Consider the following 25,539-nt stretch of genomic DNA (forward strand, 5'->3'; position numbering starts at 1 on the left):
GTAGCGTCTCAGGCACCCTCTCCGGCTCAGATATCAGACAACAGTTCCGAGTCACCCAAGCATCACTCTGCTTTCTATGATAACGACGAGCATGAGATCTAGAGCTCCTACAGCTGCTGTACTTTATGTCTATATATGCCCAATTTTAATGATGGAGATATTCACGAAGACTAGGAGGCGAGCACAGGAAGAACTGGGATGTTTGATTTGGTCGAAGGCAATTCATGGTGTTCGTTAAAAGGACTCCGACACGATAGTAACGTCCTACTGGAGAAGAATACACCTTCATCTTGCTTTTTGACCGGAGAAACCCCCACTTGTTGAGTACGTTACCGAACGTGTGCTCAACCTCCATGCGTAGCGAAGACATTCTTTCGTTGAATTCCCGCTCCTCTGGTGTTCTCTCTCCTGGACCTGAGAATGGACTAATGAGCACGTCACTGAGTCCATACGCGGGGTCCCCGTATAACCGGTAATATGTGTCCTTCGTGCTGTTGTCCGTGCCGTTGCCCGAGCCTGAGGTTATGCTTGGGCATTTTGCATGTTCGGAGCACCAGTCCAGCAGTCCACTGTCGCTGAGCAGAAACCCGTCACCTCTGCGACCTTCCAAAGGTCCGTGGAGATGGCCAATAAGCCCATCTGGGAGGGCGAGAGCTTGGTACTTGAGAGCGTGATACTTCTTGTGACCATTATATGCCTGCCGTTGATGTTTGCTTGGTCGGCATATGGCACGGATAGTGCAGTCAATGAAGGCCCAAATATGGGGAACCACGGAACCGGCGCGCAAAGTTGCATCTGCATAAACTTTGAGACGGTCTTGGGAGAGTAGTGCGTGGTTGTCGAGCCCGAGTAAGTGCCCCCACATGTCATCAAGATGAACAACTAGTTGATTTACTACTTCAGACAGTGCAGCTGCGCTTCGTCGATACTTGATCATAAGATCATGTAAGTCTGCAGCGCTGCGAAACCGGGCACAAAGGAGGCAAAAAGCCTCGAGGGCTGAGAATCGATGGCGAGACACCGTGATCACAGTCTCGGGTATTTCTAGCGCGGCCACAAGGTCCAAGAGTTCAGTGGCAGTAAAGCTGTCATGTGTGTCAGTGACTGAAAGTACGATACAGGAAGATGAGGGCAGGTACATACCGAAATTCTGCAAGACAGTAGTCATCCCCAATGTTTTCCAACCATCTTCGTGTTATACGAATACCAGCTGGACTTGCACGGTGTTGGACATACACACGTCTATGCTTTGCCCGTCGTGATATGCTGAAATCGGTGGATAACTCGTCCGGTAGCGTGGTCGCGTTGGGACCTAACAAAAGGCTGTTGGGCAGGGGAAGTGGTGGTCTCAGGTATGTCAAAACACTGAGGGCACAAGGGAGAAGGACAGCTAGATCATGTTTAGGCATGGATGACGGGTGTGCACCAGGATGTCTGTGGAATTGCTGGCAAAGCTCATATTACAAAGTTCACGTAGGATATACTAGCGGGCGGGCCCAAAAGTATTACACCCGGTACATCCGCGTTGGTGGCAAAGCGTGAGAAGGACTACGTCGGCGGTGCAGACATACCATATTTTGGGAAAAAACCAGCTGCAAATCTGGTCTAATGTCCGTCTTGGGCGCCTATCGATGCGTAGTTACTACCCATACACTCCGCCCCCTGCGGAGGTATGAGCCTACAGTGGGTCACCGGTCTTCTAGACACCACCTCTCCTTTAGACAGTGGCCATTTTCTCAGCAGTCACTGTTCCGTTGCTCCTCAGACTTTTTATGGGGGTGGAGGTAGTATATCTTGACATTCTTATGTAGGTTTTAGAACAGTAGGGCTCCTAACCCAGACATGAAAAATCGCGAACAGGGCTGTGGCTGTGGGACACCAATTTTACTCCATCCCTTGTGCCATGAAAACTAGCTCTATCGACATGAAACCTGGACTGGGTGACTCTCTGGGATACAAAGTGACTTTATGCTTGTTCCTGTGTCCAACGGATTTCTCTTCATTGCAGGGAAGGTGTTACATTCTTCTCATGGCCTGGCAGCTGCACTGAGTGGCAGTGCCACCTGTTTCCCACATTACGGCAGTAACATCCGGTATCAAGGGAAAGTAACCGTGGGACCCTGTCTAAACGAGTAGTAACGGTCAAAACCATTCCCACGCTTTCCCAAGCTCCTGGAGCTCTTTCAAAGAAGGGTACCAGCTCAAAAAAATTCAGGGGGTTATTTCAAGGCATATATCTTTGATGGTACATGTTTTTTGGAGGTACGGTACCGTGTGAGGGAGTCGGGAGGCCGCACAAGATTTGGCGTCTAAACGACCTGTGACCCACTGTATGAGGCGTGCGAAACGATACCGTTATCCGCTCTCCACGGATGATGTGAGTTCCCCCACATCATCCGTGACTATGGTGCTCAGTTCATCGAGGACGCTTTTCCCGTACCACTTTTTTCCCACTGGGTTCTAGTGATTGGGTTTTTAACGCAACGACATGGATTGATCATAGTGCAGGTAGTGGCCTGAAGAGGCCAGGACTGGGGTAGGACATACAGTACGATACACATTCATGCAATCATACACCCTCTGGTCGAAGCGGTGTGTTGGCTCATAGGGCGGACGGGAACCGTGTAGACCAGGGTGTCCCGGCTCGCAACTAGTGCGAGGCCCTGGGGCCCGGCTGTTTCGGTATTGTGGCCGCGCAGATTAAAACTACCAACCAACCAACCTACCTACCTCCCTACTGATCGCACCTTGCGTTGACCAATGTTGAGCTACTCTTCTCCTCAGTCAGACAAGCGTGCTGGTTATGCAGGCGATAATTGAATGAACCCCAGCGGTGAACAGCCCGGGAGCACGCGAGGGTCCGAGGGTGGCTGGCCGAAGTTTCATCGACGCTTCAGCGGACATCACCCTCATCGCGAGCATGTACATTGCTAATGACCACCATCGCCATTCTCCGCATCGCTTTCTGGTCCTAACAACGACCAGTCAACGTCGCGTACAGTCCCACTAGCATCACCGTCCAGTTGCAAATCGATGGTGTTCAGGTCCACCCTCGCCAGCCAACGCTTGCTGATCATCCACCGCTGCAGTCCGGGTGGTGGACGAGAATTCTCCTTCGCCGGTCCGCGCATCTTCGTCCTCGGGGCCGCTACCCGCTTTTTCGCATTCTTCTCCTTCTCTTGGTCCCGTACTTTGTCTCCGTATTCGTCGAGAATCCCGAGGAAGTGAACCAGGCGCGAGGACCGCCATGTCGGAGCGCGCAGATGCACAATTCGAGGGGCATCCGGGAACGCGCTCCAAACCGAGCCCGCATCGGAATCGTCGTCTCCGTCGACGCTCTCCTCCGACGACATGCATTCCACCTGGAACACAGCGTCAAACGCCGGATCGTTCAACTCAGCGCGGAATTTCCTCGCTGCTATACGCGTGCTGAGTTTCTGTGATAACCATGAGCGACTGATAGAGATAGGTGAAGGAAGCAACTCACATTCTTCTTCCTTCCTAGCCTCCTCGATCGCTTAGCCTTCTTGTCTTCTCTCTGCCGATCTCTGCCAGCCGCCGCCGCATCCCTCTGTGCCCGATACTTCTGCCTCATCGTCGTGAAGCACTGGTCGAACGTCTTGTCCACCGTCGCCTTCGTGAACTCCTTCTCCGCCACGTGCCGAAACCGCTTCCTCGTCTTGTCCGAGCGCATGTCGTCTACTACGCGCCGTTTCATCGCTGCATTATGCGCCGATTGCCGCGGGGTCTTCTCCCACACGAAGCGCACCGGCGCGGAGCGGGCCAAAGGCGTGCTCTCGTTGTGGCTGTCGGGAAGAGCCTTGTCGGATAGCACGTCCATCATCTCGAGCATACGGATGCGCATGGCGTGCTGGATCGTATAGCAACCTTTGTCGTGGTGATTCTTCCGTCGAGTGTAGAGCCCGCCTGAGTCGGACATGTCCGAGCTTTCGTCACCGCTGCTGTCCTCATGGGAATCCCTCCTGAATGATCGTGAGTATACTTTGTCGAGGGTGGCCAATCGAATGACTTACGGAGTGGGTGGTAACGATCCAGCAACAAGCACCATCTCCGGTGATGGTGTTTGCTCTGGCATGGGAAATGGCACGGACGCAGGTGGCATAGTAGCTACGTCGGCGCCGGGTGCGCACCAGCTCATATGGTTACCCAGATGTCCATCTTTAGGTGCAGGGTACGGGAACCTATCGTTTGGAATAGCCTGTAGAGGCCGAGAGGAAGATCCTTGCACGAACTCCGGAGGAGGCTCGCCACCGTATGCCATGGTTTGGCCACCATATCCCATATGTGTTGGTACACCATGACCGGGTGCGATAGGAGCGTAATAGCTCGGAAGGGGAGCATAGGAAGTTTGGTAATTGATATCTTGAGGTAGAACTTCTGAACGCAGAGACATTGACGCTTCAGTTTGTATTGTCGACACCGAGGAAGTTAGGCTAGATTCCTGAGTAACTTGCACCCCAATGGGTTCGGCTGGGTGAATGCGATTTGGAGGAACCATGGGAGGACTGGGGGCAGCTATGTATGGCTGAGTTTGGGGAAGCATCGAAGGCGAAGACATGGTTGTATCCGGTTGTTCCTCAATGTACCCTCCTTCATACGCCGGCAACCCGAAGTAATCATGACCTTCCGCAGATCGACCTCCCTCAGGCGGTGACCCGGGTTCGATGACCGAGTGAGGTTGAGTCTGAGGAAGTTCCGTTCCAAACGTGATCTCATCCATCGGACTAGCATCGGCCTGCTGCGGTTGCTGCTGCTGCTGCTGCATGAAAGGTAGAAGGCCGACGTACGCCTTGAGAGCTGCAATCTCGTTCCGCATTTCGACGAGCTGACCTTCCATCTCCGCGTCTCGACGGGTGAGCTTGGCATCCTGTTCTTGCTCCCAGGCCGTCCTACGCCGATGCTCGATCTCCGTCAGCTGCCTCGTCCCCGCGATGACCCGCACTAGCTCTGTCACCGCATTGAAGCCGTGCGGGCCCTGAGCCCCTCGTGGTCGTAACGCTCTACCCGGGGATGAGTGCGTCAACTATACAGATAGGGATCGGAGGACATACGTCGTGGTGGGTGGAGGTGGCACCGGAGTAGGAGCAGCAGCGACTGGGGGAGGAACAGGCTCGCTGATGGCTAGCTCGAGCTCGCTGCGATGAGGAACGTGCTCACGCGCTTGACGCAGGACTGGTTGCAAGTGGGATGTAGAAGGAGATGCATAGGGCATATGGGGCGTGTTGCGTTGATGCACGACATTTGGATTCAGAGCATCAGAGAGTTCGCTAGTTGGCATGTCGATGGCAGACTATGCAGTCGTATTCTTCGTTCCAATCGGATTCACGGGTGTAAAGGTCGCGTTGTGGACACAGGTATGAGCAGTTGAAGGTCAATAACGGGATAAAGAATCGCTCCAAGCAGTAACCTCCAGTCAATAAAACCCAGTGAAAAGAGACGTCAAGCCCGAAAGTAAGGTCGAGAAGTGGAATCGAATGCAACTTAGCGCCCGGCTCAAAGTGGCGGTGCTATTCACGTGGTTACATTCCGTGCAGCTCGACGCGTACGCGTCTTTCTGAAGTAGAGTTAAGCTCCCTAAACCATCTTCATCTTCGCCTGCCACCTCCTTAGTCTCTTGCTTCACTCAGCCATGGATATGATGTCGTTTCAACAAGGCGGAGGCGCTCCACGTGGAGATGGCACTGTACCGGACAAGTGAGTATGCATAGTTTGGTAATGTACTGGGCAGCTCTGACGATCTGACAGTGGTGAAGTCATCCACATATCCTCACTGGCACTCCTCAAGGTAAGCCGATATTGATATATATTCTGCGTTCAACATCATATGTCCTTGTTCAGATGTTGAAACACGGCCGCGCGGGTGTACCCATGGAGGTCATGGGGCTCATGTTGGGCGAGTTCGTGGACGAATACACTGTGCAGGTCGTCGACGTCTTCGCCATGCCGCAATCGGGTACCACCGTGTCCGTTGAGTCCGTGGATCACGTATTTCAAACGAAGATGGTGGACATGCTCAAACAAACAGGACGGTACGTTGTCCTTCTTCCTACACGTACAGGGTCGCTGGAGATTAAACACGCATCGCAGCCCCGAGAGTGTCGTCGGCTGGTACCACTCACATCCCGGCTTTGGGTGCTGGCTTTCTAGCGTCGATATCAACACACAACAAGTACATCTGCCAAATACAGTTTGCCACGCATGCTATACTCACGGCCGGCTGTCTCTTCCTCTAGTCTTTCGAGCAACTAAACTCCCGCTCCGTCGCCGTCGTCGTGGACCCCATCCAATCCGTCAAGGGCAAGGTTGTCATTGACGCCTTCCGGCTTATCAATCCGCACACCGTCCTAGCTGGCCAAGAGCCGCGGCAGACGACGTCGAACATCGGACACATCAACAAACCCTCGATCCAAGCGCTCATTCATGGCCTGAATCGGCACTACTACTCGATCGCCGTCAACTACCGCAAGACGGAGCTCGAGCAGGGCATGCTTATGAATCTCCACAAGCGGAACTGGACCGAGGGTCTCAAGCTGCGCGATTTCCGGCAGCATAAGGAATCGAACGAGAAGGCGATAAAGGTTCGTCTCTTCATCTTGACCTTGCCGATGGATCGACCCTGACTGTCTTCCTTTTCCGTAGTCGATGCTGACGCTATCAGAAGCGTACAATAAGTCGGTGCAGGAGGAGTCGACGCTAACTCCAGAACAGCTGAAGACGCGGCACGTCGGGAAGCAGGATCCGAAACGGCATCTCGAGGAGGCGGTGGAGAAAGCGATGGGCGATCAGGTTGTACAAAACCTCGGCACGATGCTTCTTGCAGAGCTATGAGTCTCGCCCGATCGTTTCCGCCGTGATGTGTTCGTGCACTCAAGATGTATTCTTATAATGTCGACGCAGTGTTGAGTTGGCCAGCAAAAGCGAATCTATTATGGGCCTTGAATGTTCAGCTCTCTGTTGATGCGAGGCTGTCGAGGACAGACTATGATCAAAAGCTTCCGGGTGTGTTTGGCACCGAACCTGAGGAGCTTTGGTGCGAGCACTCATCGAAAAGCTTCAAGCAGGCACTAGAAGCATATTCCAATAGATTGCAATGCGTAATACAATGCTGCCCGGTCCAGGGGACTCGAGCGCGCCACATGTGCGCGGGGTTAGGTCAATGTCCAAGACTGTCAATCTGAGCGAGCAAGTGCGGAACGTGGAGCCTGAGGCCGAGGAATTGTGATATGTTCCCACTGCTTCTCCGGCGGCACATAGATGGTCCCCTACGGATACGTTGCGAATGTGAGCTGGGCCTCGGGTAGACCCAGTATTTTGATTAGTGTCGCTTTCAGGAGTCGATCCTGATCGCGCTCCTTCGCTTGGTACTCGCCGTTCCATGGAGATCGACGAGGAAATGCCTCATCGACGAGATAACGCGTGATGAACATGTAATGTACTTGGGTCTTTGGGTTGCGTATCTTGTGTCCGTAGGGGACGTAGCTGGGTGGCCAGTTGACAACACAGAACTTGAAGTGATCAAAAGGAAGGCCGTCGGAGTGTTTCATGTAGGAGATCATGGCGCAGTATAACGAATCATGCTCCTTTGATGGTATCTTGGAATCGCACCACTTGCGTAGTTCTTCGGTAGGCAATTCATATCCGGCGACAAGCTTCAACATCTAGACGTGTTTTAAAGCAATGTCCAGCAACAGAGAGATTCACACTCACCTTGATACTATGTGTCTCGAGGAGATACAAGGATAGCTGGTTGGTAGCTTGTGCAATGACGGGCACTGGCAGTCGATGGAGTTGGTCGTTCCGACTCCCCCCGTATATAAGGGGAAGGATGTTTACGTACTGGACCCGGTCACCCCTGTGACTGCAGTGAAGCCATGGACACACTACGAAGCGAGCATATATGGCCCTCTCAATAGGCTACATCGTGAAGCCGCGACCAGTCACTATTCAAACAAAGCCTTGGACGACGGCGATCACGTATTTCTAGATTTCGTCTCGTGCGGCTTACATCAAGCTCATACAACTGTGGAATGTGGAGCCTGAGGTCGAGGAATTGTGATCTGTTCCCACGGCGTCTCCGGCAACATATACATGTGCCCCTTTGGATACGTGGCGAATGTGAGCTTGGCCTCAGGTAGACCCAGTACTTCGACCAGTGTCGCTTTCAGGAGTCGATCCTGATCGCGTTCCTCCGCTTGGTACTCGCCGTTCCATGGAGATCGGCGAGGAAATGCCTCGTCGACGAGATAACGCGTGATGAACATGTAGTGCGATTGGGAGATTGGGTTGGGTATCTTGCGTCCGTGGCCGTCCGGTACATAATAGGGTGGCCAGCTGACAGCGTAGAACTTGAAGTGGTCAAAAGGGAGGCGGTCGGGGTTATCCAACATGTAGCTGATCACGGCGCTGTATAACGAGCCGTCATCCCTTGCCAGCTTCTTGGAATCGCACCACTTCAGTACTTCCTCCTTAGGCAATTCATATCCGGCGACAAGCTTGATCATCTAGACGTGTTTTGAAGCAATGTGTAGCAATAGTGAGATCCGTGCTCACCTTAATACTATGGATCGCCAGGAGATACAAGGGTAGCTGGTTGGTAGCTTGTGCAATGGCGGGCACAGGCGATGGCTGGCCTATTTATACTGCATGGGCACGTGACTATATCGTGTCCCAGGCGCAGGATGAATAGCTACTTACTATTAGTCAACAATTACGAGACAATAGTGGGGCAACCCAAGCAATGTCCGTTCACCGCATTGATAATACGTCTGGTATCATCTACGTAGGACATTCTGACTGGATGTGATTGCATCGTGCTTGTGGCTTGAGAACGGCTTCGCATCTCGCATTCTTGAAAGCTGGGAATACGACGATCGTGCCCTTTCTATTCGCTCGCTTGCATCCACACTGCAGGAAGAACACAGAGTGGTGCAGAATATAACAATTACTCACCCCATAGGATGAGAAGTGCACAAAGCGGAGCGAGGACCGGTAGACCCATGGAGCGTCGCCGGCTCTGTTTTAGGTGGCGGTCTTTCTCTCTCGGTGCAACCCGATACCAGGTCGAGCCGATATGCATGATCCGCTTTCCTAGAAGCGATCTTAGAAGCGAGAGCAAGCACCGTAAGCAGAGTTCGTTCACGATGTCATATTGCGGACAAGCCAATGTCACCTTGAAAAGTCGAGTCGAACGCGCAGTGCCTTGTGCTAATTCCGGGGGAGGCTGTTCGATTGGACGATATGGGGGGCAACATGCTATTCGCGATGAAGTTCCGGCATGGAACGGGGGCTTGATGTCTTGCGAAATTTTACCTGGTGAAGCCGCAGCCGATTCTCCGCGCTACCGTGGATTCTGATCCCGATGACCCCGAACGGTCGAGAGACTCGTATCATTTAATGACGGGGGAACGATCGTACAAACCGGATTTCGTCATCGCCCAGCTGCTGACTATCCGCTACAAATCCAGGTCAATGACCAAGAACAGAAGTCGCTGTATCTTTGCCGATTCGGGCAGTGGAAACTCAGGGCTGGGGAATGGTGATCTTGTCCCATCGCTCGCCCAGGGGAGCATAGCCCATCCATAATTGGGTACGTGGCGAACTTGAACATATCCTCGGGCATATCAAGAATTTCCTTGAACTGATCCTTCAGTGAGACGATCCTCCTCGCGCTCCTCCGCTTGGTACTCGCCAGTCCAATCCTGCCAGCGAGGGAATTCTGACGGGTGACGAACATGTAACGCGTTCTCCCGTTCTTAGTCACCCTGAGGCGGCCCTCGCTGTCCGGTGCAGTACGGGGTGGCCAGCTGATGATAGCATGGCGGAAGCGGCCGACAGCCTGGAGCTCATCGACCTTAAGGTGCATGCGGGTAGTGACAGGGATGTATACTGACTCCGGAAGTTCTGGCATCTTGTCCGCGCATCACTTGGTCAGCTCGTCGATAGAACATTTAAAACCGGCAATGAGCGGAAGCATCTAAGCGTGGCTGAGTGGCTGCTCGTAGACATAGGGGTAGCAATCACCTTAAGCGATAATATTCTTCATAGACAAGGACAGGCCGAGTCGATGAAATCAGTGGCTGATATCGGTTGACGGACCTATTTATCATATGTCCAGGCACGTGGTGACATCGTGTCGTGAGCCAGTCTCTCTGCACAACCCAGGTACAGTACGTACGCGAGTTGCATCAACACGCATCCAATTCTCAAACGGACATTTGCAAACGGACGGAAATCAGTATACCACAGTTGCGAAGTAGAGCAACCACGCCACAATGTATCATACTTGTGATTTCTGTATGCATACGTGATTTTTTTTTGTATGGATTGGCGGGACCAGTATGCACGATCGACTCGGAGATCCGCTTTCGTTAGAGCGAGAGCGAGCGCCGTGAATGGAGTCTGTTTACACGAGGTCAGATCGTGAAAAACAAGCCAATGCCATTGAAAGACCGAATCGAACGTGCAGTAGTACCTCGTGCTAATTTCGGGGGAGGCTGTTCAATTGTACGAGATCGGGAGCAACATGCTACGCGATGAAACTCCGGCATGGAACCGGAGCTTGATATCGATCCTATTACTTCGCGATGGAGATCAGAGCAAGGACCGGACTATGCACAGAACCGGGAGCACAGACACAACTCGTCGAAGCTCGGAAATGTGCGGGAACAAGCGACTGCATCTGCCATCAAGGTCGTCGGGCTGGTCCATCGTCGCGATAACCGATGACAATCTCGCGGAACCGCAGACGCCGATCCTATAGAGAGCCCTAGCATTTCGAGAGGCCGGGCAACCAGCAAAAGCGATCGGAACGAGTCCAAGTAACCCGTCTTCCGGCGAACGCGGTCGAGGCGAAGGCGCGTTGGAGCCCCGATAACCCGTGGCGGTGCCGGGACACCCACGCACGTGATGGGATGCCTCGCTCCCCCGCTGGCGATCCATCCGCACCACCGCCCCTGCCCGAAGTCATATCACAGCTCGCCACAACGCCCGCCCGACGCTTCCTTCCCCAACCCGCCGCAACCAAGATCGTATCGGAATGCTCGCCCTGGCCCCCTCGCTTGCCCATACACCGTCCGAAGGGCCGAGCTATGACCCCCGCCCGCTGAGCCGGCATCAACAGTCCCGCCGACACCCCTCGTCGTCGTCCAACTCGTACAGCTCCTCGTCGAGTTCGGCGCCTGTCATACCCTCGACGTCCCGCTCAGCGAGCGCCAGCCATTTTCACCAGCAACAGCGGCCTACGGCCAGCTCGCAACAGCAGCACCAACAACAACAACACCAGCATCACCCCCACCAGCCGCCGACGGCGTCTAGTTCCAAGTCGCCGTTGCACCACCCGTCCCCCTCCTCTCCTCGCGCGTCCTCCTACGCTGCCCCGAAGCCTTCCAAGCCTCGCATAGACATCCAGTCCTACAACTCGCAGGACCTGCTCAAACAGCTCGCCGTCGTGCTGACTCAGATCGCGACGTCGAACGACAAGCTCTCCAGCGCCGACGCTTCCTCCTCCTCCCCTCTCTCCCCCCACAGCCCGCACCAGCCGATTGTGCACGGGCCCATCTGGTCTCAGCTCACGTCCGCCTCCCGCGCGGCGCTCTCCACCACGTCCTCCACGCTCACCTTCCACGCGCGCAACATCCCCACCATCTCGCTCGAGGCCTACCTCCTCCGCATCCTCAAGTACTGCCCGACCACGAACGAGGTATTCCTCAGCCTGCTTGTCTACTTCGACCGCATGGCCCGGCTGTCCAAGGAGGCGACCGGTCGGACGTTCGTCATCGACTCGTTCAACATCCACCGGCTCGTCATCGCCGGCGTCACCGTCGCCAGCAAATTCTTCAGCGACGTCTTCTACACCAACTCGCGGTACGCGAAGGTGAGCTACCCTTCCCTCTTTCCCCCCTCTTGGGACAAGGAAATTCTGATCGCCCGACGCGACCCAGGTCGGTGGGCTGCCGCAGGCGGAGCTCAACTCGCTCGAACTGCAGTTCCTGCTCCTCAACAACTTTGAGCTGATGGTCAGCCCCGAAGAGATGCAAAAGTACGCGGAAGACCTCGTCTTCTTCTCGCAGACGCAGCAACCTTCGTCCGCCATCTCCTCCTCCTCCTCCTCCTCCTCCACCACCACCACCACCTCCGCCCCTGTCCTCCCCTCGCCTTCGTCCGCCGACCCGCCCTCGCCCTCCACCCCCGCCATACCCGCCGCGCCCGCCGCCGACCAATCTCACCTCAAAACGCCGCACGTTCGACCGGCCACGGCGGGCTACCAGCGCAAGGACTCGTTCGCCTCCTCGGCGCATACCGACGACAGCGCGGCCGAGACGGACGACGCGGAGACGAGCACGTCGACGGACGACGAGCCCACGATCCGGCCCGCGCGCTCGGACGCGAGCTCGGAGACGCAGAGTTTGCACAGCACCGAGACCGAGACCGAGACGGACGAGGACGAGGAGGAGCGCGATATGGACGAGGCCTAGTAGACAAAGGAAAGCGGGCAAAGGGGACAAAGGGGCTCGTAGACTGTACATCTTTTTTTTTTCTCTAGAGAAGAGGTCAGTGGTGATATGATCGTCGTCGTCACGTATGATCTCATCGGGACCGATCGCTGACTTCACTCGCTTGCTCGCTCGCCTAGGCTTTTCCTCCCCTTATCATCGAGTCCGATTACGTGCTCCCTCGCATAAGTGCAGTGCTATCCCCCCGTGTCTTTTCAATTCTGTTTCTTGTTCAACCTTTTTTTTACTTGTTACGTTTCGATTCCCCCTCCCGCAACGACATAGGATGATCACCGCCTGATGACGGTTCGGCTCAATCGCACGCAAGATCGGGTTTTTTTACGGTTGTTCCCCTCCTCGTTCATGATCTCTCTCCTCAACGACGAAATGTGTCTCATAGGCCTACTAATCGTGTAGTTAAAAGATAAAGTCTCCGATACAGTATACATATTTCCTTCGTGATTTTTTTTTTTCCTTTGGCCGTCCGCGCGGCCGCGTCAATCATCGGCTGGCTATGCGCGGACTGCGTCATGCTCAGCCATGTAGTACCAGCAGCAAAGCGCTAGAGCGATCTGGAGCTTTCGACGGGGCCAGCTGCGGACCCCGGCGAGGCATGACGTGCCCTACAGGTATACTTACCAGCCGTCATTTCCTTCCGCGCCGAAACTTCGGACCTTCGCACCTCTCTTTGGATTGCGGGGAAAGCTCTGTGACGATGTCATGAGAACAATTCTAACGTACTCGAGGTGCGGATGCCCGAGCTCGACTCGTCGATGTTGGATCCGGAGGCGGTGGCAGAAATGGGCGGCGAACGTTGTTTCCGAATGATCCTGGACCAGATCATCGATATCTACGCGCGGCGGTTTGCCTTAGAGAACTGACTGAAGAATGACAGGCCTTGGACGCCCGCATATACCCCACTAATATCTCAATCCGCAGCTGTTATACATATCATACATGGTATAGCTTCGGTCCATGTCCGTGGTATCCTCCTTGTCCGCCTGACAATCGTCCGCTCGCAAGTCAGGGTGTATATCCATCTCCTCCTTGACTCCGGTGCGGAGGAAGCGAAGTTTATCGCTTAGACTTTAGTATCGGGCTGCTCGGGGAGAAGACCGCCGCCCGAAACCGAACCGGCGACGCTCCTTCTGTCGCTCACGCTCCCTGCGCGGCGTCGCGCGGATGTGCAGCATGCGCTTGATCCGCTGGCCCAGCGTCAGGTGCGCCTCGCGCCCGCGTCCCTGTGGGTGGAAACCGAGAGCCACGACGGTATCGTCAGCGCTCAGCGTTCATCTCGGTTGGATCTGATTTATGGTAGTGACGAGTTTTCGGGCCACTGACCATCGCTCTGAGCTCGGCTTTGGCGCGCTCGCGGCCGTCGCGGGTGGTGTTCGGGTTGCGCAGCTGAGGCGAGGTAGACTATGAGCTTGGCGAGATGAGAATCCTATGGGATGAGGTGACGACGTACCGCGGCCTTGTACCCGCCTGCGACGCGGTCGGGATCGCGACGGCCGCCCCAGCGGTGTCCGACACGGTTGTGACGGCGGGTGGTGGTGTATTCGCGGTGATTGGAAGTACGGCCAAACATGTTGGATGCCTTGTCGTTAGAGGTCGTGACGAGCGTTCGTTACTGGCTGAGTGGTGTATACGTTTAAAACTTGGAGAGTCTTTATGTTGAGTGGTGGTGGTATGTGCCTGGGTTTGGAGGAAGACGGAGGTATATATGCACCACGAAGGCTGCGCCTGTGCTCCACAGATAATCGCATATTTGGCCTTGGCGCTGTCAGGCCACGGTCGTTGTAGGGCTCCAAAAGTCAAAGCGTCCGTGAACCAAGCTCGCGCACGCTGTTGACGTCATACTTCTCCTGGTACTTATTTCTCGCCTTCGTCACCACTGCCAACGTGGGTACGTCCGTACTTGTGCTCGCTCCGGAGCAGCGTCTTTGACCAAGTGGTGAATGATAACGAGACATGTGTGCTCGCACCCCGGCGCGCGATGCTAACGATGATGCCTATGTGATCACGTCGCAACCGTGTTTTAACGCGAAACAAGCCATGAAAGGACGTTTCTGGTGAAAACGCAGCCGTACAGCACTTCCTCACCCCGTTTAGCGTAGATGCGATGCTGACGGAAGGTCCACAGATACACCAGCTTCATTGGATCACGCCGATCCAGCTCAGACAGCGCAACCCACCATGATCCAGCACTAGATGAAGTACATTTCCAAAGAGAGAGGGGGGATTGCTTTCGACGTCGAAACCCCAACCCCCTAGGGCCTCAACATCCGTATACCCTCCTCTAGCTTGGACACGGCATCTTGCACCAACGCATAGTCGTCGATCCCACAACTGTTGCTCTCGAAGTGCTGCAGCAGATCGCTAAGGGTATCAAACGATCCCTCACACTCTGCGTTCGGGCACGTTAGCGGTTTTCGCTGTTGATGTTTCCGCGACGTTTCGTGCTGAAACGAAGAGAGAAGCGCCGATGCGCTCGAAGTCAACGATCCGAGCCCTCCGCGTTCAAACATGACAACCAACGCAGCTCACCATCTCGAGGTTTCCCTCGTTGTCGAAGTACCGATTGCACGCCACGCAGTACGAATGGTCTTCCTCCCGGTGCGACCTCAACTCGCTGAGGCTGGCGAACACCCTCCAATCGCACCCATCCGAGTCGCACACGCAGTGCGCCTTCCGGTCGTGCTCCCGCGGCTCGTCGTCGTCGTCGATCAGATCGTTGCACAGCCGGCAGAACTTGTGCTGCGGCGAGCTTCGCCAGTGCTGCAGCCGCGCCGCCTCAGAGACGAAGTCCCGGTTGCAGCCGCTGCAGAAGACGTGGTTGGACGAGGACTTTAGGTGCTGCAGGAGGGCATGCTTGGTGCCGAACGTGCGGTCGCACTTCTCGCAGTGGCGACCGCCCATGGGATTGCCGAGCGAGTGCGAGCAGTACTTTCGATGATATCTCGAGGCTGGAGCGATCGCCTCCCCGTGGGGCGATGAGGACAAGAGGTATACACCGACGGGGTTGTGGAGGCCGTAGTTCCCTTATTCATAGTCTGTGCGTGGGTTTACGAAGTGATAGAAGACCGTGACGTTACAAAAGGCGGGCAGAGGGTGAGAGCCAAATGCGTAAACAACCCGACGTTCGTTCTCCATACCCTGCCTGATGTACGTAAACGCCAAGGATCGATGGTCAATGGATTACAACCCTCGGCACAAGCGTTTCCCTCTCCTGGTCTGCGCCCTGCATAGTCCGACCTCGGTCGGGACAGAGACGACACTCGCGAGCAGGATCCCGAGTGAATCAGAGAACCCTATCGAGCCGATCCTGAACTCCTGCTCCTGCCGCGCGCGTTCTGTCGATGTACCGTCTCCTGCTATCGAACTCGGCGACCGCTGGTTGATATGGTGGTAAACGTTGACGCTATCGCATTGTCAAAGGCGTTAGTTAACGTACGCGAGAGATGAGAACAGCAGACTGACTAAGCGAGCCCTCCGCATATGCCTTCCACGCTGATAAGGACGAAGACCAGCAGAACACCTTGCGTATCGTTCCCTGCTAGCCCCAACGCCGACTCCAGCGTCAGAGCCAGCAGGATGAAGGCCTGAATGACGGCAGGGGCCGAGATCAGCCATCCAGGAAGGGGCGGGAGGCCCATCGAGATTGAAGAGCGCGAAAGGAAGACACCGGTCTGGTAGACGAGCTGCGAGAGTGCAGACGTCAATCAAGACGTGCATGGTGAATGGTCTTGGGGAATGAGCACGGACCTGCCAGAACGGATAGAAATCGGCTGGCGAGTGTATGATCTTCAGTATGAGTCTGGACAGCATGCTGGGCGTAAAGCTGTCGTAAAGCAATGTAGGGGATACGCCCTGAAGGGAAGAGCGTCCGCGTATGAGCACATACATTACGTAAATCATGAAGAACGAGAACGCGCGCCTGATTGATGGTGTACTCGAACTGCGTTCACAAACCGCGAAGACGACACTATGGGTAAGCAAGGGTGTGGAACAATCCGTAGTCAGCAGTGGACTGACCAGATAGACGCAGACTGTGAACACGATCAATGGCTATTAAATGCGCATACATGGCAGAAAGGGCTCACATAACGGCAGCATGTAGCGCAGCAAAAGGGGTCGTACGAGGTGCCATTTTTCTTCAGCGCTCAAGGCGACGGTCACTGATTCTCCTTCCAACGTAGCGACGATGGGCGGGTCGCTTCCGAGCACCTCCTCGTCTTCAGTTGTTGTTAGCGGAGCGTAAGGTATCTCAGTTCCGGAGTTCGATGCTGTATGAACCGCGACGGAGTTGGATGATGGAAGGATGAAGAAGTATGTGAGGGGTATGACGAAGGGCATTATCTGGCTCTTGAAATCAGCATGGGCGGTAGAGCTCTCAGTCAAAGCTCGAACTCACGGTAGAGAGCCCTACACCTTCCCTGACGCCTAAGCCACGCACCTCCCACCACAGGAAGGAGCCAACGATTCCCGCTGCGCCAGTTCCGGACGCAAAATATCTGTCGATATAAGGATTCAATGAATTCAATCTGCCCGAAGGAAAAACTGAACTTGGCTCACCCGACACAATGCCCAGCCAGCGATCCGTACGTGGTGGACAGCTGGAGGAAAGTCAATTCGCCAAGACCTGAAATGACGTCAACATGACAGTGAGAAGGCGGACGGTTGAAGGAGGTGAAGTGCGTAACCTACCGGACGAAAAGGACGCCAAACCAATCCCCAGTAACCTCATGGGCAATGCGTCAAAGGCTGCGACGACCTAATGGACGACATCGGTCAACACCGGTATTCCAGGCACCTGCGTCTAAATGTATATGACGTACAACCATGCCGGAAACGCTCAAAGCACAACACCCCAGCAATCGTCTCGTATATCGTATTCGACCCTTGAGCACATAAGGCCAGCCGACCTTCGCGACCAGAGACGGAGCGATATTGCAGAATGCAATAATCCCTTTGGGAGTGGCCGGAGGCACTAAGTCAAGGGCAGCAGAGAGAATGATCACATAAAGGACTGCGACCGAGGGGACAAACCCCGTCAACGCCTCGTATATACAGTGAATCTGCGACGCATCATCACGCACCATTGTTGGTGAGGCCAAACAGAAAGAACGCGAGTCCGGAGAGGATGTAGCCTCTTCTCCTCCGTTTCTCGTCATCTCCATAGGCCGAGGCTTCTTCTTCGAGTAACCGATCCTCATCTGTTGACATGTATGTAGAAGGATGTAGGCGCTCCCGGAGCTCGTCAAGCTCTATAGACTGCCGTTCGGACGTCACGGTGACAAATAGGCATATGTGTTTTCAGAATGCAGAGTCGTCCTGCTAGATCGAGACAGCCTGTAGTGTTGCTCGTGGTAGCGAACCACTGCGCACAGTGCAGGAGGAATAGGAGGAGGCTGTGCTGGACGTGGCTGTTGACAGCTGTTGACTCTCTGTTCGGTGTTCCGGCGTTCCAGCCGTTTTGCTTCCGACTTCTGCACCGGCACCTCATCCGTGTAACATGTCCACGCTACGACTGTATCCGACAGCCATGAAGTCGTTCCATCAACATACGGATTATATAGCGGTTCTTAGAGCAGGATTGCATGCGAGAAATGACGTTTATTCCTTGCCTTTCGCACTGCTGCCGCAGGAAATCACACCGTAGGCACGGCCGTGAGTCCTTGTTGCTGCGCCGATCCCGAGAACTGGTCTCCGCCTTCCGTCAGTATGTCGACGGATAGCCGCTCGTGGGACGCTATCGCCCGATATTTCGTTCGTCCCTATATATGCCTCGGTGAAGCCATAAAGCACGACGCTTGCTCTGACAACCTGGCAATCAGCTGATGCACCCGATGCACCCGATGCACCCTCGGACGAGGGGTACCCTCTTTCCGGCAGGATTTGCTCTGGGTGTGGGGCTTGTGCGATGATTGTGCATACATCTGCTCATTTGCGAGCGCAGCCGGGGTGTCGTGCTCAGCGGTCGTTCTCGACGTCAATACAGTATGCATCCGATGCTCCTACCGCTCCCCAACTTAGCTCCCTAAGATACCCCCGCGATTTCCCACTGACGACGTATAAAGGCGTGCTCATGCTTCGCTGACGTGCATCGTAGCGAGGACGTGCCACAATGGTCTCCCTTCGTTTATCTTCGCTATTGACCTTGCTGGCATGTGTCGTGGTGAACGCATCTCCGCACGTGGAACGACAATCTGCGACTCTGAAGGCGGCCGCGGGCGCTCGATACTTCGGCGCCGCGCTCGGCGTTGGGCATTTGCAGAACGCGAGTGACCCGAACTTTGCCAGCCTTGCGGCCACACAGTTTTCTGGGTCGACACCGGAGAACGAGTAAGCCGTGACTATGCTTAATTTAGTACATTGCTGACTGAGGCTGGTTGTTAGAATGAAGTGGGACGCTACGGAGCCCGAGCAAGGCGTGTTCACCTTCGCCCAGGGAGACGTGATCCAGCAGTTCGCCGCCGCACACGGGCATAAGCTCCGTGGACACACGCTGGTCTGGCACAAGCAAGTGGTCGTCATATCTGGAATATGGTGCACGATGCTGACTCGCGACCTAATACAGTCAGTTACCAGCGTGGGTTACCCAGCTTTCCGGTGCTCAGGCCGTCGGTAGCGCCATGGTGAACCACATTCAGCAGGTGATGGGTCATTTCAAAGGGAAAATCTTCGCTTGGTATGTCCATCTCCTACATTCGCGTTGCGGCTTAGGGGTTGAGAACATGTCCTTTAGGGATGTCGGTAGGTACCTTTCCACCATGAGAATTTGCTAAGACGGGTCTTAACGTTTGTTCGCTCCGTACAGTGAACGAGGCGTTCAACGATGACGGCACTTTTGGTAGCTCGCCCTTCCTCACGGCTCTCGGGAGCGGATACATCTTCACCGCTTTCCAAACCGCCCGTGCAGCCGATCCCAACGCAAAGCTTTTCATCGTAAGCCATATGTCTTTCAGTGTCGGTATCGAGTCATCCCACCTTTCGCGGATCAGAACGACTTCGGAACGGAGAGCATCAACGTCAAGTCCGACGCGCTCTTGTCGGTCGTGCAGAACCTCACCAAGAGTGGCTTGATCGATGGCGTCGGCTTCCAGAGCCACTTCATCCTCGGCGAGGTGCCGACGGACCTGCAAGCCAACCTCCAGCGTTTCGCCAACCTCGGCGTGCAAGTCGCCATCACCGAGCTGGATGTAAGGATACCCGACCCCGTCACCCAAGCCGACCTCGAGCAGCAAGCGACCGATTTTGCGACCGTCGTCAACGCTTGCCAGGCTGTCACGAACTGCGTAGGCATCACCACGTGGGGTATGTACTCTCTCGTCCAGCGTGTGCGTGCTTGCTGATCGTATTCGTAGGCATCGGAGACATTTACAGCTGGGTCAATTTCCCTGCACCGGGAACATTCCCCGGCAATGATAAGCCTTTGCTCTTCGACGGTGAGTCTTTCTAGAATGTAATATCTGCAACTGGGTCATCTGATCTAACATGGGTACAGACAACTACGTCGCGAAGCCCGCCTTCAGCTCGGTGATCAACGCTTTCGAGACGTAATAATCTGGATTGAAGATGTATTGCATTATCATTACAGGCGACTGCGCCACATAATTGTATTATATAACTGTATGCACACGAGGAACGTCAACTTTCGCGTACACGAAGACGTAGTGATGACGCACCACGATATGCGTAAGGTCGATATAAGGGTGGTCCAGAAGTATGGGTGCATGGTGGGCAGCTATGCAGAATAGCGGTCATATGTGACGCGAGGATGTACTCAGGTGCTAGTATCTACTTCCCGATGCAGAACTCGCTGAAGACGGCGTCTAGAACATGCTCGACGTCGATGAGACCGGAAATCTTCCCTATGGCCTGCGCAGCATAACGCAATTCCTCGGCTCCAAGGACCACGTCTTCCGGTGCTGGGGAGCCAACAGTACATCATTTTCGGCATATGTATGTGTGATTCAGATAGAGACTGACGAGTGTCGAGGAAGCCCTGAAGGAACTGCAGCGCCGATTCGAGATGCACACGGTGGCGTGCATGCGTAATGAGCAAGTCGTTAGAATGTTGGTCGGTTCGTAACACGTCGTATCTTGTAGCGAAGGCCTGATAAGTACGGAGCTCGTGCATAACGGCATGTAATATACCTTTCCCTCAGAATCTCCGTGAGTCCATCCATGAAAGTTTTCATTCCGTCACCTGTCTTGACGCTGCACGACCAGGTCCGCCCAGCAGGGAATGCGGACAGATAATCGCTGAGCGTGTTACCTTCCACGGTGTCCGCCTTGTTAAGCAGGAAGATCGTGTCTGGCTTGACCAATGACCGGACGGCATCCGGCACTTGTAAGGAGCCTGCCTCGGCCGCGTGATCCGCCATAAGGTCCGGTAGGGATAAGACACAAACCGTTGCATCTGCTTTCAGTGCCCTATAGTACGAAGGAGAGAGAAGTTAGCCTAGGTTTGAGAGGGCATGTCGCATATCGTGCGCATATAGTGGAAGGCACTCACGCGTCTTTCGCCCGATCCACTCCAATACTTTCCACAGCATCTTCCGTTTGTCGTACGCCGGCGGTATCAGCGACTACCACCGGTAATCCACCGATATCGAGGGACAACTCCAAGACATCGCGTGTTGTACCAGGGATGTGCGTCACGATGGCAGCCTCTCGTTGTGCTATAACATTCAGGTTTGAGCATACTGAAGCACGTGTCAATGTAGGTTCACCGACCTAGATAGTTGAGGAAACTGCTTTTGCCGACGTTAGGTGGTCCGAAGATGACGACTCGCACGCCCGAACGCATGATCTCTCCTTTGCGGTTGTCGGAGAGAAGGTTCAGAATGTTCGTGTGAAGTTCCGACGCACGTTGTCTGGCTAAAACAGAATGTAGTAGAAATAATGATTAACGTATGAGCTATACAGGGTCATAGGGATGGGCAAAGTACACCATCGCACTTACCTTGTTCGTACACACCATCCTCGATATCTTCCCCCTCGCCAAAATCAATCAGAGCCTCCACCATTGCCAAGCAATGTATGATGTCTCCTCTAAGTCTCTCATACCCGACACGTATATCACCCTGTATGCATTATCATCAGTTCGTCGAACTCCATCGTATACTGTGCAGATTAAGCATACCCTGGCGACCCTGGTTGCTAATTTCCTTTGTCCCTCGGTCTCCGCATCGATGAGGTCTCTCAGCCCTTCCACCTGCGTGAGGTCCAACCTGCCGCTTTCGAACGCTCGCCGAGTGAACTCGCCGGGTTCGGCCGGGCGCAGAGCCGGGAAGGTGGCCAACGCGCCGAGAACAGCCTTGATGACGGCGCGACCGGAGTGAATATGTAGCTCGAGCGTGTCCTCAGCGGTGAAGGACCGTGGCCCTACATGAAGCGCGTTGAGGGCAAAATCAAAAGGGGTGTCGTATCTCTTGCGCACCTTTGAAAAACACGGCAAGTCCGTCGTCCAGGACCTCTCCGTCCACAGGATCTACGACTCTGCATCGCTGCATCCTCCAAGGTTTCGGGCTCGGGCCCATGAGTTCGTAGTGTGTCCCAGCGGTCTTCACCATCCCCTGCCATACACTAAGCGCATCGGGCCCGGAAATTCGTATGACTGCGACGCCCGCCTTTCCCGGGGGCGTTGAGAGCGCGTATATGGTGTGTCTTTGAGCGTCGGAAAGCATGGGTTGTTGTAGTTGCCCATGCCTGCTACGATAATACGCCGTGCGGGTGCTGGGGTCGGGGGAGGAACTGGCACATCGTACAGAAGATCGCGAGCCGCGAGCCAGATGTGTCTTACGCGATAGAGCACGCCCCGTCAAGAGGGACCGAGCGATTCCTACAGCCGTGGCTGCTCTGCCGGGCCAGAGGATACCATGGAGCATGGACTGAGTGTAGGGCGGTGGCGTCCGACGAGCCGAAGAGGACAAGTCACCTCATGATCAGCCTAGGCCTGACATTCGGTGGAAAGTGACACGGCCCTACTCATGTTGTGTGGTACAAATAATACACTGGAGGTACATGCGAGGAGTATCCCTCTTCACCCATGAAGTAGGCCAAGGAATAATCATCCCGTCAGTCAATAATGGTGCCGAGGCTATCATCCTGACATCCTCTGCGATACAATGGGAAAGTCTCCCTGGCTGAGTTGGCTCTCATCTTTCGCGGCTGAACTTCCATCCCGTTTGGATGACCATGTGGTAGGGCCCATGCAAGAAGACCGAGTAACAGAAGGACGCCAGCGACCAACCCCATGATCATCCAGTCGACCCTGGCGGAAGCGTAGGTTTTGTCCCTAAACGACGTAGCGAACAATTTCCCTGACCCCGTAAGGTAGGGCAGGAGATTGAGCGAATCCGCGAGCGCACGAGTTTCGGCAACTCGCTCGGGGATCAGCTCAGTGTAACCGCCAGGTCCGGACCCATCTGTGAAAGACACCATCTGTGTAGCAGGCACTGAAATGAATTCGCGTTCGAAAATGGGGGAGAAGAACTCACTGTGGGTGATGGCACGTAGAATGCGTCTCGTCCATTATCCTGCAAAGTTTTGGTGAATGACTGTGATAACAATGCACTCCTGTTCCATACCTTGTCGATCTGGTTCACGGAGTTGTCGTGTGCAGCTACATAGGCGGGAAACTTGCCGGTGGAGTTGAGTAGTACAGGTGTGTCGTCTTCGGTACCAACAGTCCCGTTGGCGGCTTGCTTGGAGACGAGACGCAGCGAGCTAGGGGCGGTGACTGTGCTGTTATATGCTTCCACGATCCAGGGTTCGACGAGCCTGAGGCACACGGCCGCGTCGTAACCTGACGCGTCCCTAACGTCAATGATCCACGAGTACTTGTGATAACAATATGGCTACCTATCAGACTCATTGTGCCGTTGGACTCGGGCCCATACACTGGGAACCGAGGGGAAGTAGCGTAGGTATTATTGAGCCTGGACCCGCGTCAGTACATATACTATGGTTTGTATACAGATGTGTGAAAACCTCACCGAATCAAGACAGCCTCGATTGATTGCCAGCCGTTGCCTGCGTCACCCTGATCAATAGGGGTACTGAATAGAGAGTGACCAACTCCGTTATTGGAGAATTGTACTGTTACGCGGTGTACACGTCAACCATGCGCAATTGTTCCAGGGCAGGAACATACAAACCGCCGTATAGAATATCACTGGTGTGCAGACCCGGTGGCATGGTATCGCCTGGAGCTAAGACCAGGCTCGAGTTGAAAACTCTCCTCGCGAGTGTATCTGGGAAATGGAGATTGAATGACTGGTACAGCGCCTGAACGAGATTGCGGGTGATGTAGAGGTATGTGAGGCCGGCCTCTGACACGGGAACCCTGGGGTGAAAGCATAGTCAATGTCATAAAGCGCTCCTAACCCGAGACGGAGGATACACCGTGCACGCACAGGTTTTGCAAAGGATCAGGAAGCCTTTGGCAGTGGATACGTATGCCCCATCGAGGAAACCTATACAAACACGCGAATTGAGACGCGCTAGCGACGGCTTGGTCAAGCGGTTTGGTCAAGTCTAACATACCGAAGTAGGTTCCCTAGACCAGTTGCTTGAGAGGGATTGAGAGCAGAGGCGCGGCTCATGTCCGGTTGGGTCGCCTGGTTAGACTCAAAGGTACCTAAACCTGATCCTCCTGGCATCATCTGAGATGGCTCGAGTTCCGCGAAGTAGACCGTGTCGTTACCCAATTCGTGGGCTAAATCGCCAGTGAGTTGAAAAGAAACATTTCTGGATAAGCCAGACCCGATCGCCGTGGAATAGAAGGTCCACGTGCTGGGGAATTCCTAGTATGAACGATGTTAGCTTGGTCTTGCTGTTCACTACGTGAAAAGCTCACATTGAAGGCTGCCTGTGAAGTGTTTGCTCTCACCACATCGATCGCAGCGAGGTCTGCAGCGACAGCTACGAGTTTAGCCGTTCTTTCCTGGTGCTGTTACATCTCAGCACAATGACCCAAGAGCTCGTGTTGTCAGGACTTTACCTTTACGACTGTGTCGATGATGACGGCTCGACCCAGAGCAAAGCTGATACACTGGCCAACCAAGAAGAGTAAGACAAAGAATAGTATGCTACCAATCCCTGGCCCGCTGCAAGATTGCCTCATTTAGTTGGTGTCTGTGTGATGCGATACAACATTTACCTCAGGTAATCTTGCTGGCTAATTTCATCGCTATATCTCAGACGGCGCAATATCAGGCTGATCGCAGCTTTAAAGCCCTTTGGGCTGGTCATCAAGTCCATCGCTTTAGATGCCGTCATTCGATGACTTTCCAACTGGCTGTTCTGGAGTATGAACCGACGTTCTGTTCCGACGACTCCCGGTAAGTAACATTGCCTGCGAAGCCATAATGATGAAACACTGACGAGCGGCCTCAAGCCATGGTTGTGCGAGTTCGGTGATTGTGAATCCAGCGAGTATGCCGAATGCCGAGCATGGAATAGCTACAAGCAGACGAGCTTGGGTCACCGAGATGTCATGGATCAGCTTCACTGCGAGACCAAAGAAACCCGGAATCATGACAACAACGAGACAATGCCAGATAACCATGTCGACGCGCCCGAGAGATTTGTCCCATAGCCACGTCTTGGATATCTGCGTCCACTTTGACTTCCGAGCGCGCGGTGCGGTCGGTGCAGGTATTCCCCGGGAGACATGCTTGGAGGAGATCACCACATGATGAGGTGAGGATGTCGCTCGTGGGCGTGTAGATCGTAAAAGAGATGTCTTCTTGTCCGGCACCGGTCCCAGCCAGCCTTTTCCGAGATCATCGAGGGCATCGTAGCCTGTGTCAAATCGGTCACGGAAAGGTCCAGGGCTGTAATCATCACCAACGCTGATATGGGCGTAGGCGATTGTATGGCGCGAAGCTGGAAGGCCAGGTGGCGTATGCAGCAGCGGGCCTTCGTCAGATGCCCAGGAGCTGGCGCTTGCCGGTAGCAATCCTGGGGTTTGGAGTGACCCAACATAGGGACCGCAATCTTCTGGATCAGTCGG

General features: G+C 54.5%; 10 protein-coding genes across 10 annotated transcripts; 4 read left to right on the forward strand and 6 right to left on the reverse strand.

Annotated features, from left to right (window-relative positions):
* Positions 1 to 145: 145 nt before the first annotated feature.
* On the reverse strand, positions 146 to 1,141 carry PUNSTDRAFT_63985 (uncharacterized protein; the record flags this gene model as incomplete). The annotated part of the gene is made up of 1 exon (XM_007381687.1): positions 146 to 1,141. The coding sequence occupies one exon, from the start codon at positions 1,139 to 1,141 to the stop codon at positions 146 to 148; it is 996 nt and encodes a 331-aa protein (XP_007381749.1).
* A 1,387-nt stretch (positions 1,142 to 2,528) lies between these two features.
* Positions 2,529 to 5,310, reverse strand: PUNSTDRAFT_142309 (uncharacterized protein). Its single transcript, XM_007381688.1, has 4 exons — positions 5,073 to 5,310; positions 4,035 to 5,021; positions 3,488 to 3,983; positions 2,529 to 3,437 (listed from the first exon to the last, which is right to left on the reverse strand). The coding sequence occupies exons 1-4, from the start codon at positions 5,297 to 5,299 to the stop codon at positions 2,931 to 2,933; spliced, it is 2,217 nt and encodes a 738-aa protein (XP_007381750.1). The 5' UTR covers positions 5,300 to 5,310; the 3' UTR covers positions 2,529 to 2,930.
* Positions 5,311 to 5,621: 311 nt separating this feature from the next.
* PUNSTDRAFT_99623 (Mov34-domain-containing protein) lies at positions 5,622 to 6,971 on the forward strand. The gene is made up of 6 exons (XM_007381689.1): positions 5,622 to 5,715; positions 5,767 to 5,806; positions 5,860 to 6,050; positions 6,109 to 6,190; positions 6,255 to 6,599; positions 6,661 to 6,971. Exons 1-6 carry the CDS (start codon positions 5,651 to 5,653, stop codon positions 6,847 to 6,849), a joined length of 912 nt encoding a protein of 303 aa, XP_007381751.1. The 5' UTR covers positions 5,622 to 5,650; the 3' UTR covers positions 6,850 to 6,971.
* A 206-nt stretch (positions 6,972 to 7,177) lies between these two features.
* On the reverse strand, positions 7,178 to 8,602 carry PUNSTDRAFT_50920 (uncharacterized protein). Its single transcript, XM_007381690.1, has 3 exons — positions 8,572 to 8,602; positions 7,729 to 8,522; positions 7,178 to 7,679 (listed from the first exon to the last, which is right to left on the reverse strand). The coding sequence occupies exon 2, from the start codon at positions 8,520 to 8,522 to the stop codon at positions 8,034 to 8,036; it is 489 nt and encodes a 162-aa protein (XP_007381752.1). The 5' UTR covers positions 8,572 to 8,602; the 3' UTR covers positions 7,178 to 7,679; positions 7,729 to 8,033.
* Positions 8,603 to 9,055: 453 nt separating this feature from the next.
* On the forward strand, positions 9,056 to 9,819 carry PUNSTDRAFT_50921 (uncharacterized protein). Its single transcript, XM_007381691.1, has 3 exons — positions 9,056 to 9,123; positions 9,196 to 9,657; positions 9,710 to 9,819. Exon 2 carries the CDS (start codon positions 9,415 to 9,417, stop codon positions 9,601 to 9,603), a length of 189 nt encoding a protein of 62 aa, XP_007381753.1. The 5' UTR covers positions 9,056 to 9,123; positions 9,196 to 9,414; the 3' UTR covers positions 9,604 to 9,657; positions 9,710 to 9,819.
* A 1,813-nt stretch (positions 9,820 to 11,632) lies between these two features.
* Positions 11,633 to 12,494, forward strand: PUNSTDRAFT_65349 (cyclin-domain-containing protein; the record flags this gene model as incomplete). Its single annotated transcript, XM_007381692.1, has 2 exons — positions 11,633 to 11,893; positions 11,961 to 12,494. Coding segments are annotated over 2 exons (795 nt in total), but the record flags the coding sequence as incomplete, so codon positions are not given.
* Positions 12,495 to 13,394: 900 nt separating this feature from the next.
* PUNSTDRAFT_50922 (uncharacterized protein) lies at positions 13,395 to 14,178 on the reverse strand. The gene is made up of 2 exons (XM_007381693.1): positions 13,981 to 14,178; positions 13,395 to 13,916 (listed from the first exon to the last, which is right to left on the reverse strand). Exons 1-2 carry the CDS (start codon positions 14,098 to 14,100, stop codon positions 13,788 to 13,790), a joined length of 249 nt encoding a protein of 82 aa, XP_007381755.1. The 5' UTR covers positions 14,101 to 14,178; the 3' UTR covers positions 13,395 to 13,787.
* Positions 14,179 to 14,455: 277 nt separating this feature from the next.
* On the reverse strand, positions 14,456 to 17,777 carry PUNSTDRAFT_50924 (batten's disease protein Cln3). Its single transcript, XM_007381694.1, has 12 exons — positions 17,612 to 17,777; positions 17,351 to 17,541; positions 17,220 to 17,286; positions 17,088 to 17,154; positions 16,927 to 17,026; positions 16,616 to 16,871; positions 16,548 to 16,561; positions 16,450 to 16,470; positions 16,282 to 16,382; positions 15,993 to 16,217; positions 14,656 to 15,933; positions 14,456 to 14,598 (listed from the first exon to the last, which is right to left on the reverse strand). The coding sequence occupies exons 1-11, from the start codon at positions 17,736 to 17,738 to the stop codon at positions 15,711 to 15,713; spliced, it is 1,392 nt and encodes a 463-aa protein (XP_007381756.1). The 5' UTR covers positions 17,739 to 17,777; the 3' UTR covers positions 14,456 to 14,598; positions 14,656 to 15,710.
* A 728-nt stretch (positions 17,778 to 18,505) lies between these two features.
* On the forward strand, positions 18,506 to 20,075 carry PUNSTDRAFT_119286 (uncharacterized protein; the record flags this gene model as incomplete). The annotated part of the gene is made up of 8 exons (XM_007382579.1): positions 18,506 to 18,512; positions 18,593 to 18,857; positions 18,912 to 19,034; positions 19,093 to 19,210; positions 19,332 to 19,460; positions 19,517 to 19,829; positions 19,880 to 19,960; positions 20,020 to 20,075. The coding sequence occupies exons 2-8, from the start codon at positions 18,640 to 18,642 to the stop codon at positions 20,073 to 20,075; spliced, it is 1,038 nt and encodes a 345-aa protein (XP_007382641.1). The 5' UTR covers positions 18,506 to 18,512; positions 18,593 to 18,639.
* Positions 19,879 to 22,372, reverse strand: PUNSTDRAFT_119287 (tRNA modification GTPase TrmE). Its single transcript, XM_007381695.1, has 10 exons — positions 21,961 to 22,372; positions 21,664 to 21,905; positions 21,484 to 21,604; positions 21,255 to 21,398; positions 21,034 to 21,199; positions 20,673 to 20,951; positions 20,505 to 20,617; positions 20,201 to 20,443; positions 20,020 to 20,142; positions 19,879 to 19,960 (listed from the first exon to the last, which is right to left on the reverse strand). The coding sequence occupies exons 1-8, from the start codon at positions 22,205 to 22,207 to the stop codon at positions 20,313 to 20,315; spliced, it is 1,443 nt and encodes a 480-aa protein (XP_007381757.1). The 5' UTR covers positions 22,208 to 22,372; the 3' UTR covers positions 19,879 to 19,960; positions 20,020 to 20,142; positions 20,201 to 20,312.
* Positions 22,373 to 25,539: the final 3,167 nt, after the last annotated feature.

The sequence above is a fragment of the Punctularia strigosozonata genome, assembly GCF_000264995.1.
Source record: "Punctularia strigosozonata HHB-11173 SS5 unplaced genomic scaffold PUNSTscaffold_4, whole genome shotgun sequence".
Classification (NCBI taxonomy): domain Eukaryota; kingdom Fungi; phylum Basidiomycota; class Agaricomycetes; order Corticiales; family Punctulariaceae; genus Punctularia; species Punctularia strigosozonata.

Excerpts from the sequence above, each read along its gene's own strand:
- PUNSTDRAFT_142309 (XM_007381688.1), bottom strand. The coding sequence starts at position 5,299 with ATGCCAACTAGCGAACTCTCTGATGCTCTGAATCCAAATGTCGTGCAT. Across the intron at positions 5,022-5,072 it reads CCACCTCCACCCACCACGAC|AGCGTTACGACCACGAGGGG; the intron begins GTATGTCCTCCG and ends ATCCCCGGGTAG. Across the intron at positions 3,438-3,487 it reads GGCTAGGAAGGAAGAAGAAT|AAACTCAGCACGCGTATAGC; the intron begins GTGAGTTGCTTC and ends TGGTTATCACAG.
- PUNSTDRAFT_99623 (XM_007381689.1), top strand. The coding sequence starts at position 5,651 with ATGGATATGATGTCGTTTCAACAAGGCGGAGGCGCTCCACGTGGAGAT. Across the intron at positions 5,807-5,859 it reads CCTCACTGGCACTCCTCAAG|ATGTTGAAACACGGCCGCGC; the intron begins GTAAGCCGATAT and ends GTCCTTGTTCAG. Across the intron at positions 6,600-6,660 it reads CGAACGAGAAGGCGATAAAG|TCGATGCTGACGCTATCAGA; the intron begins GTTCGTCTCTTC and ends CCTTTTCCGTAG.
- PUNSTDRAFT_50920 (XM_007381690.1), bottom strand. The coding sequence starts at position 8,522 with ATGATCAAGCTTGTCGCCGGATATGAATTGCCTAAGGAGGAAGTACTG.
- PUNSTDRAFT_50921 (XM_007381691.1), top strand. The coding sequence starts at position 9,415 with ATGACGGGGGAACGATCGTACAAACCGGATTTCGTCATCGCCCAGCTG.
- PUNSTDRAFT_50922 (XM_007381693.1), bottom strand. The coding sequence starts at position 14,100 with ATGTTTGGCCGTACTTCCAATCACCGCGAATACACCACCACCCGCCGT. Across the intron at positions 13,917-13,980 it reads CAGGCGGGTACAAGGCCGCG|CTGCGCAACCCGAACACCAC; the intron begins GTACGTCGTCAC and ends ACCTCGCCTCAG.
- PUNSTDRAFT_50924 (XM_007381694.1), bottom strand. The coding sequence starts at position 17,738 with ATGTCAACAGATGAGGATCGGTTACTCGAAGAAGAAGCCTCGGCCTAT. Across the intron at positions 16,383-16,449 it reads TCGAGTACACCATCAATCAG|GGCGTATCCCCTACATTGCT; the intron begins GCGCGCGTTCTC and ends TCTTCCCTTCAG. Across the intron at positions 16,218-16,281 it reads GCCGATTTCTATCCGTTCTG|GCAGCTCGTCTACCAGACCG; the intron begins GCAGGTCCGTGC and ends GTCTGCACTCTC.
- PUNSTDRAFT_119287 (XM_007381695.1), bottom strand. The coding sequence starts at position 22,207 with ATGCTTTCCGACGCTCAAAGACACACCATATACGCGCTCTCAACGCCC. Across the intron at positions 21,906-21,960 it reads ACTTGCCGTGTTTTTCAAAG|GGCCACGGTCCTTCACCGCT; the intron begins GTGCGCAAGAGA and ends CGCTTCATGTAG. Across the intron at positions 21,605-21,663 it reads TAGCAACCAGGGTCGCCAGG|GGTGATATACGTGTCGGGTA; the intron begins GTATGCTTAATC and ends TAATGCATACAG.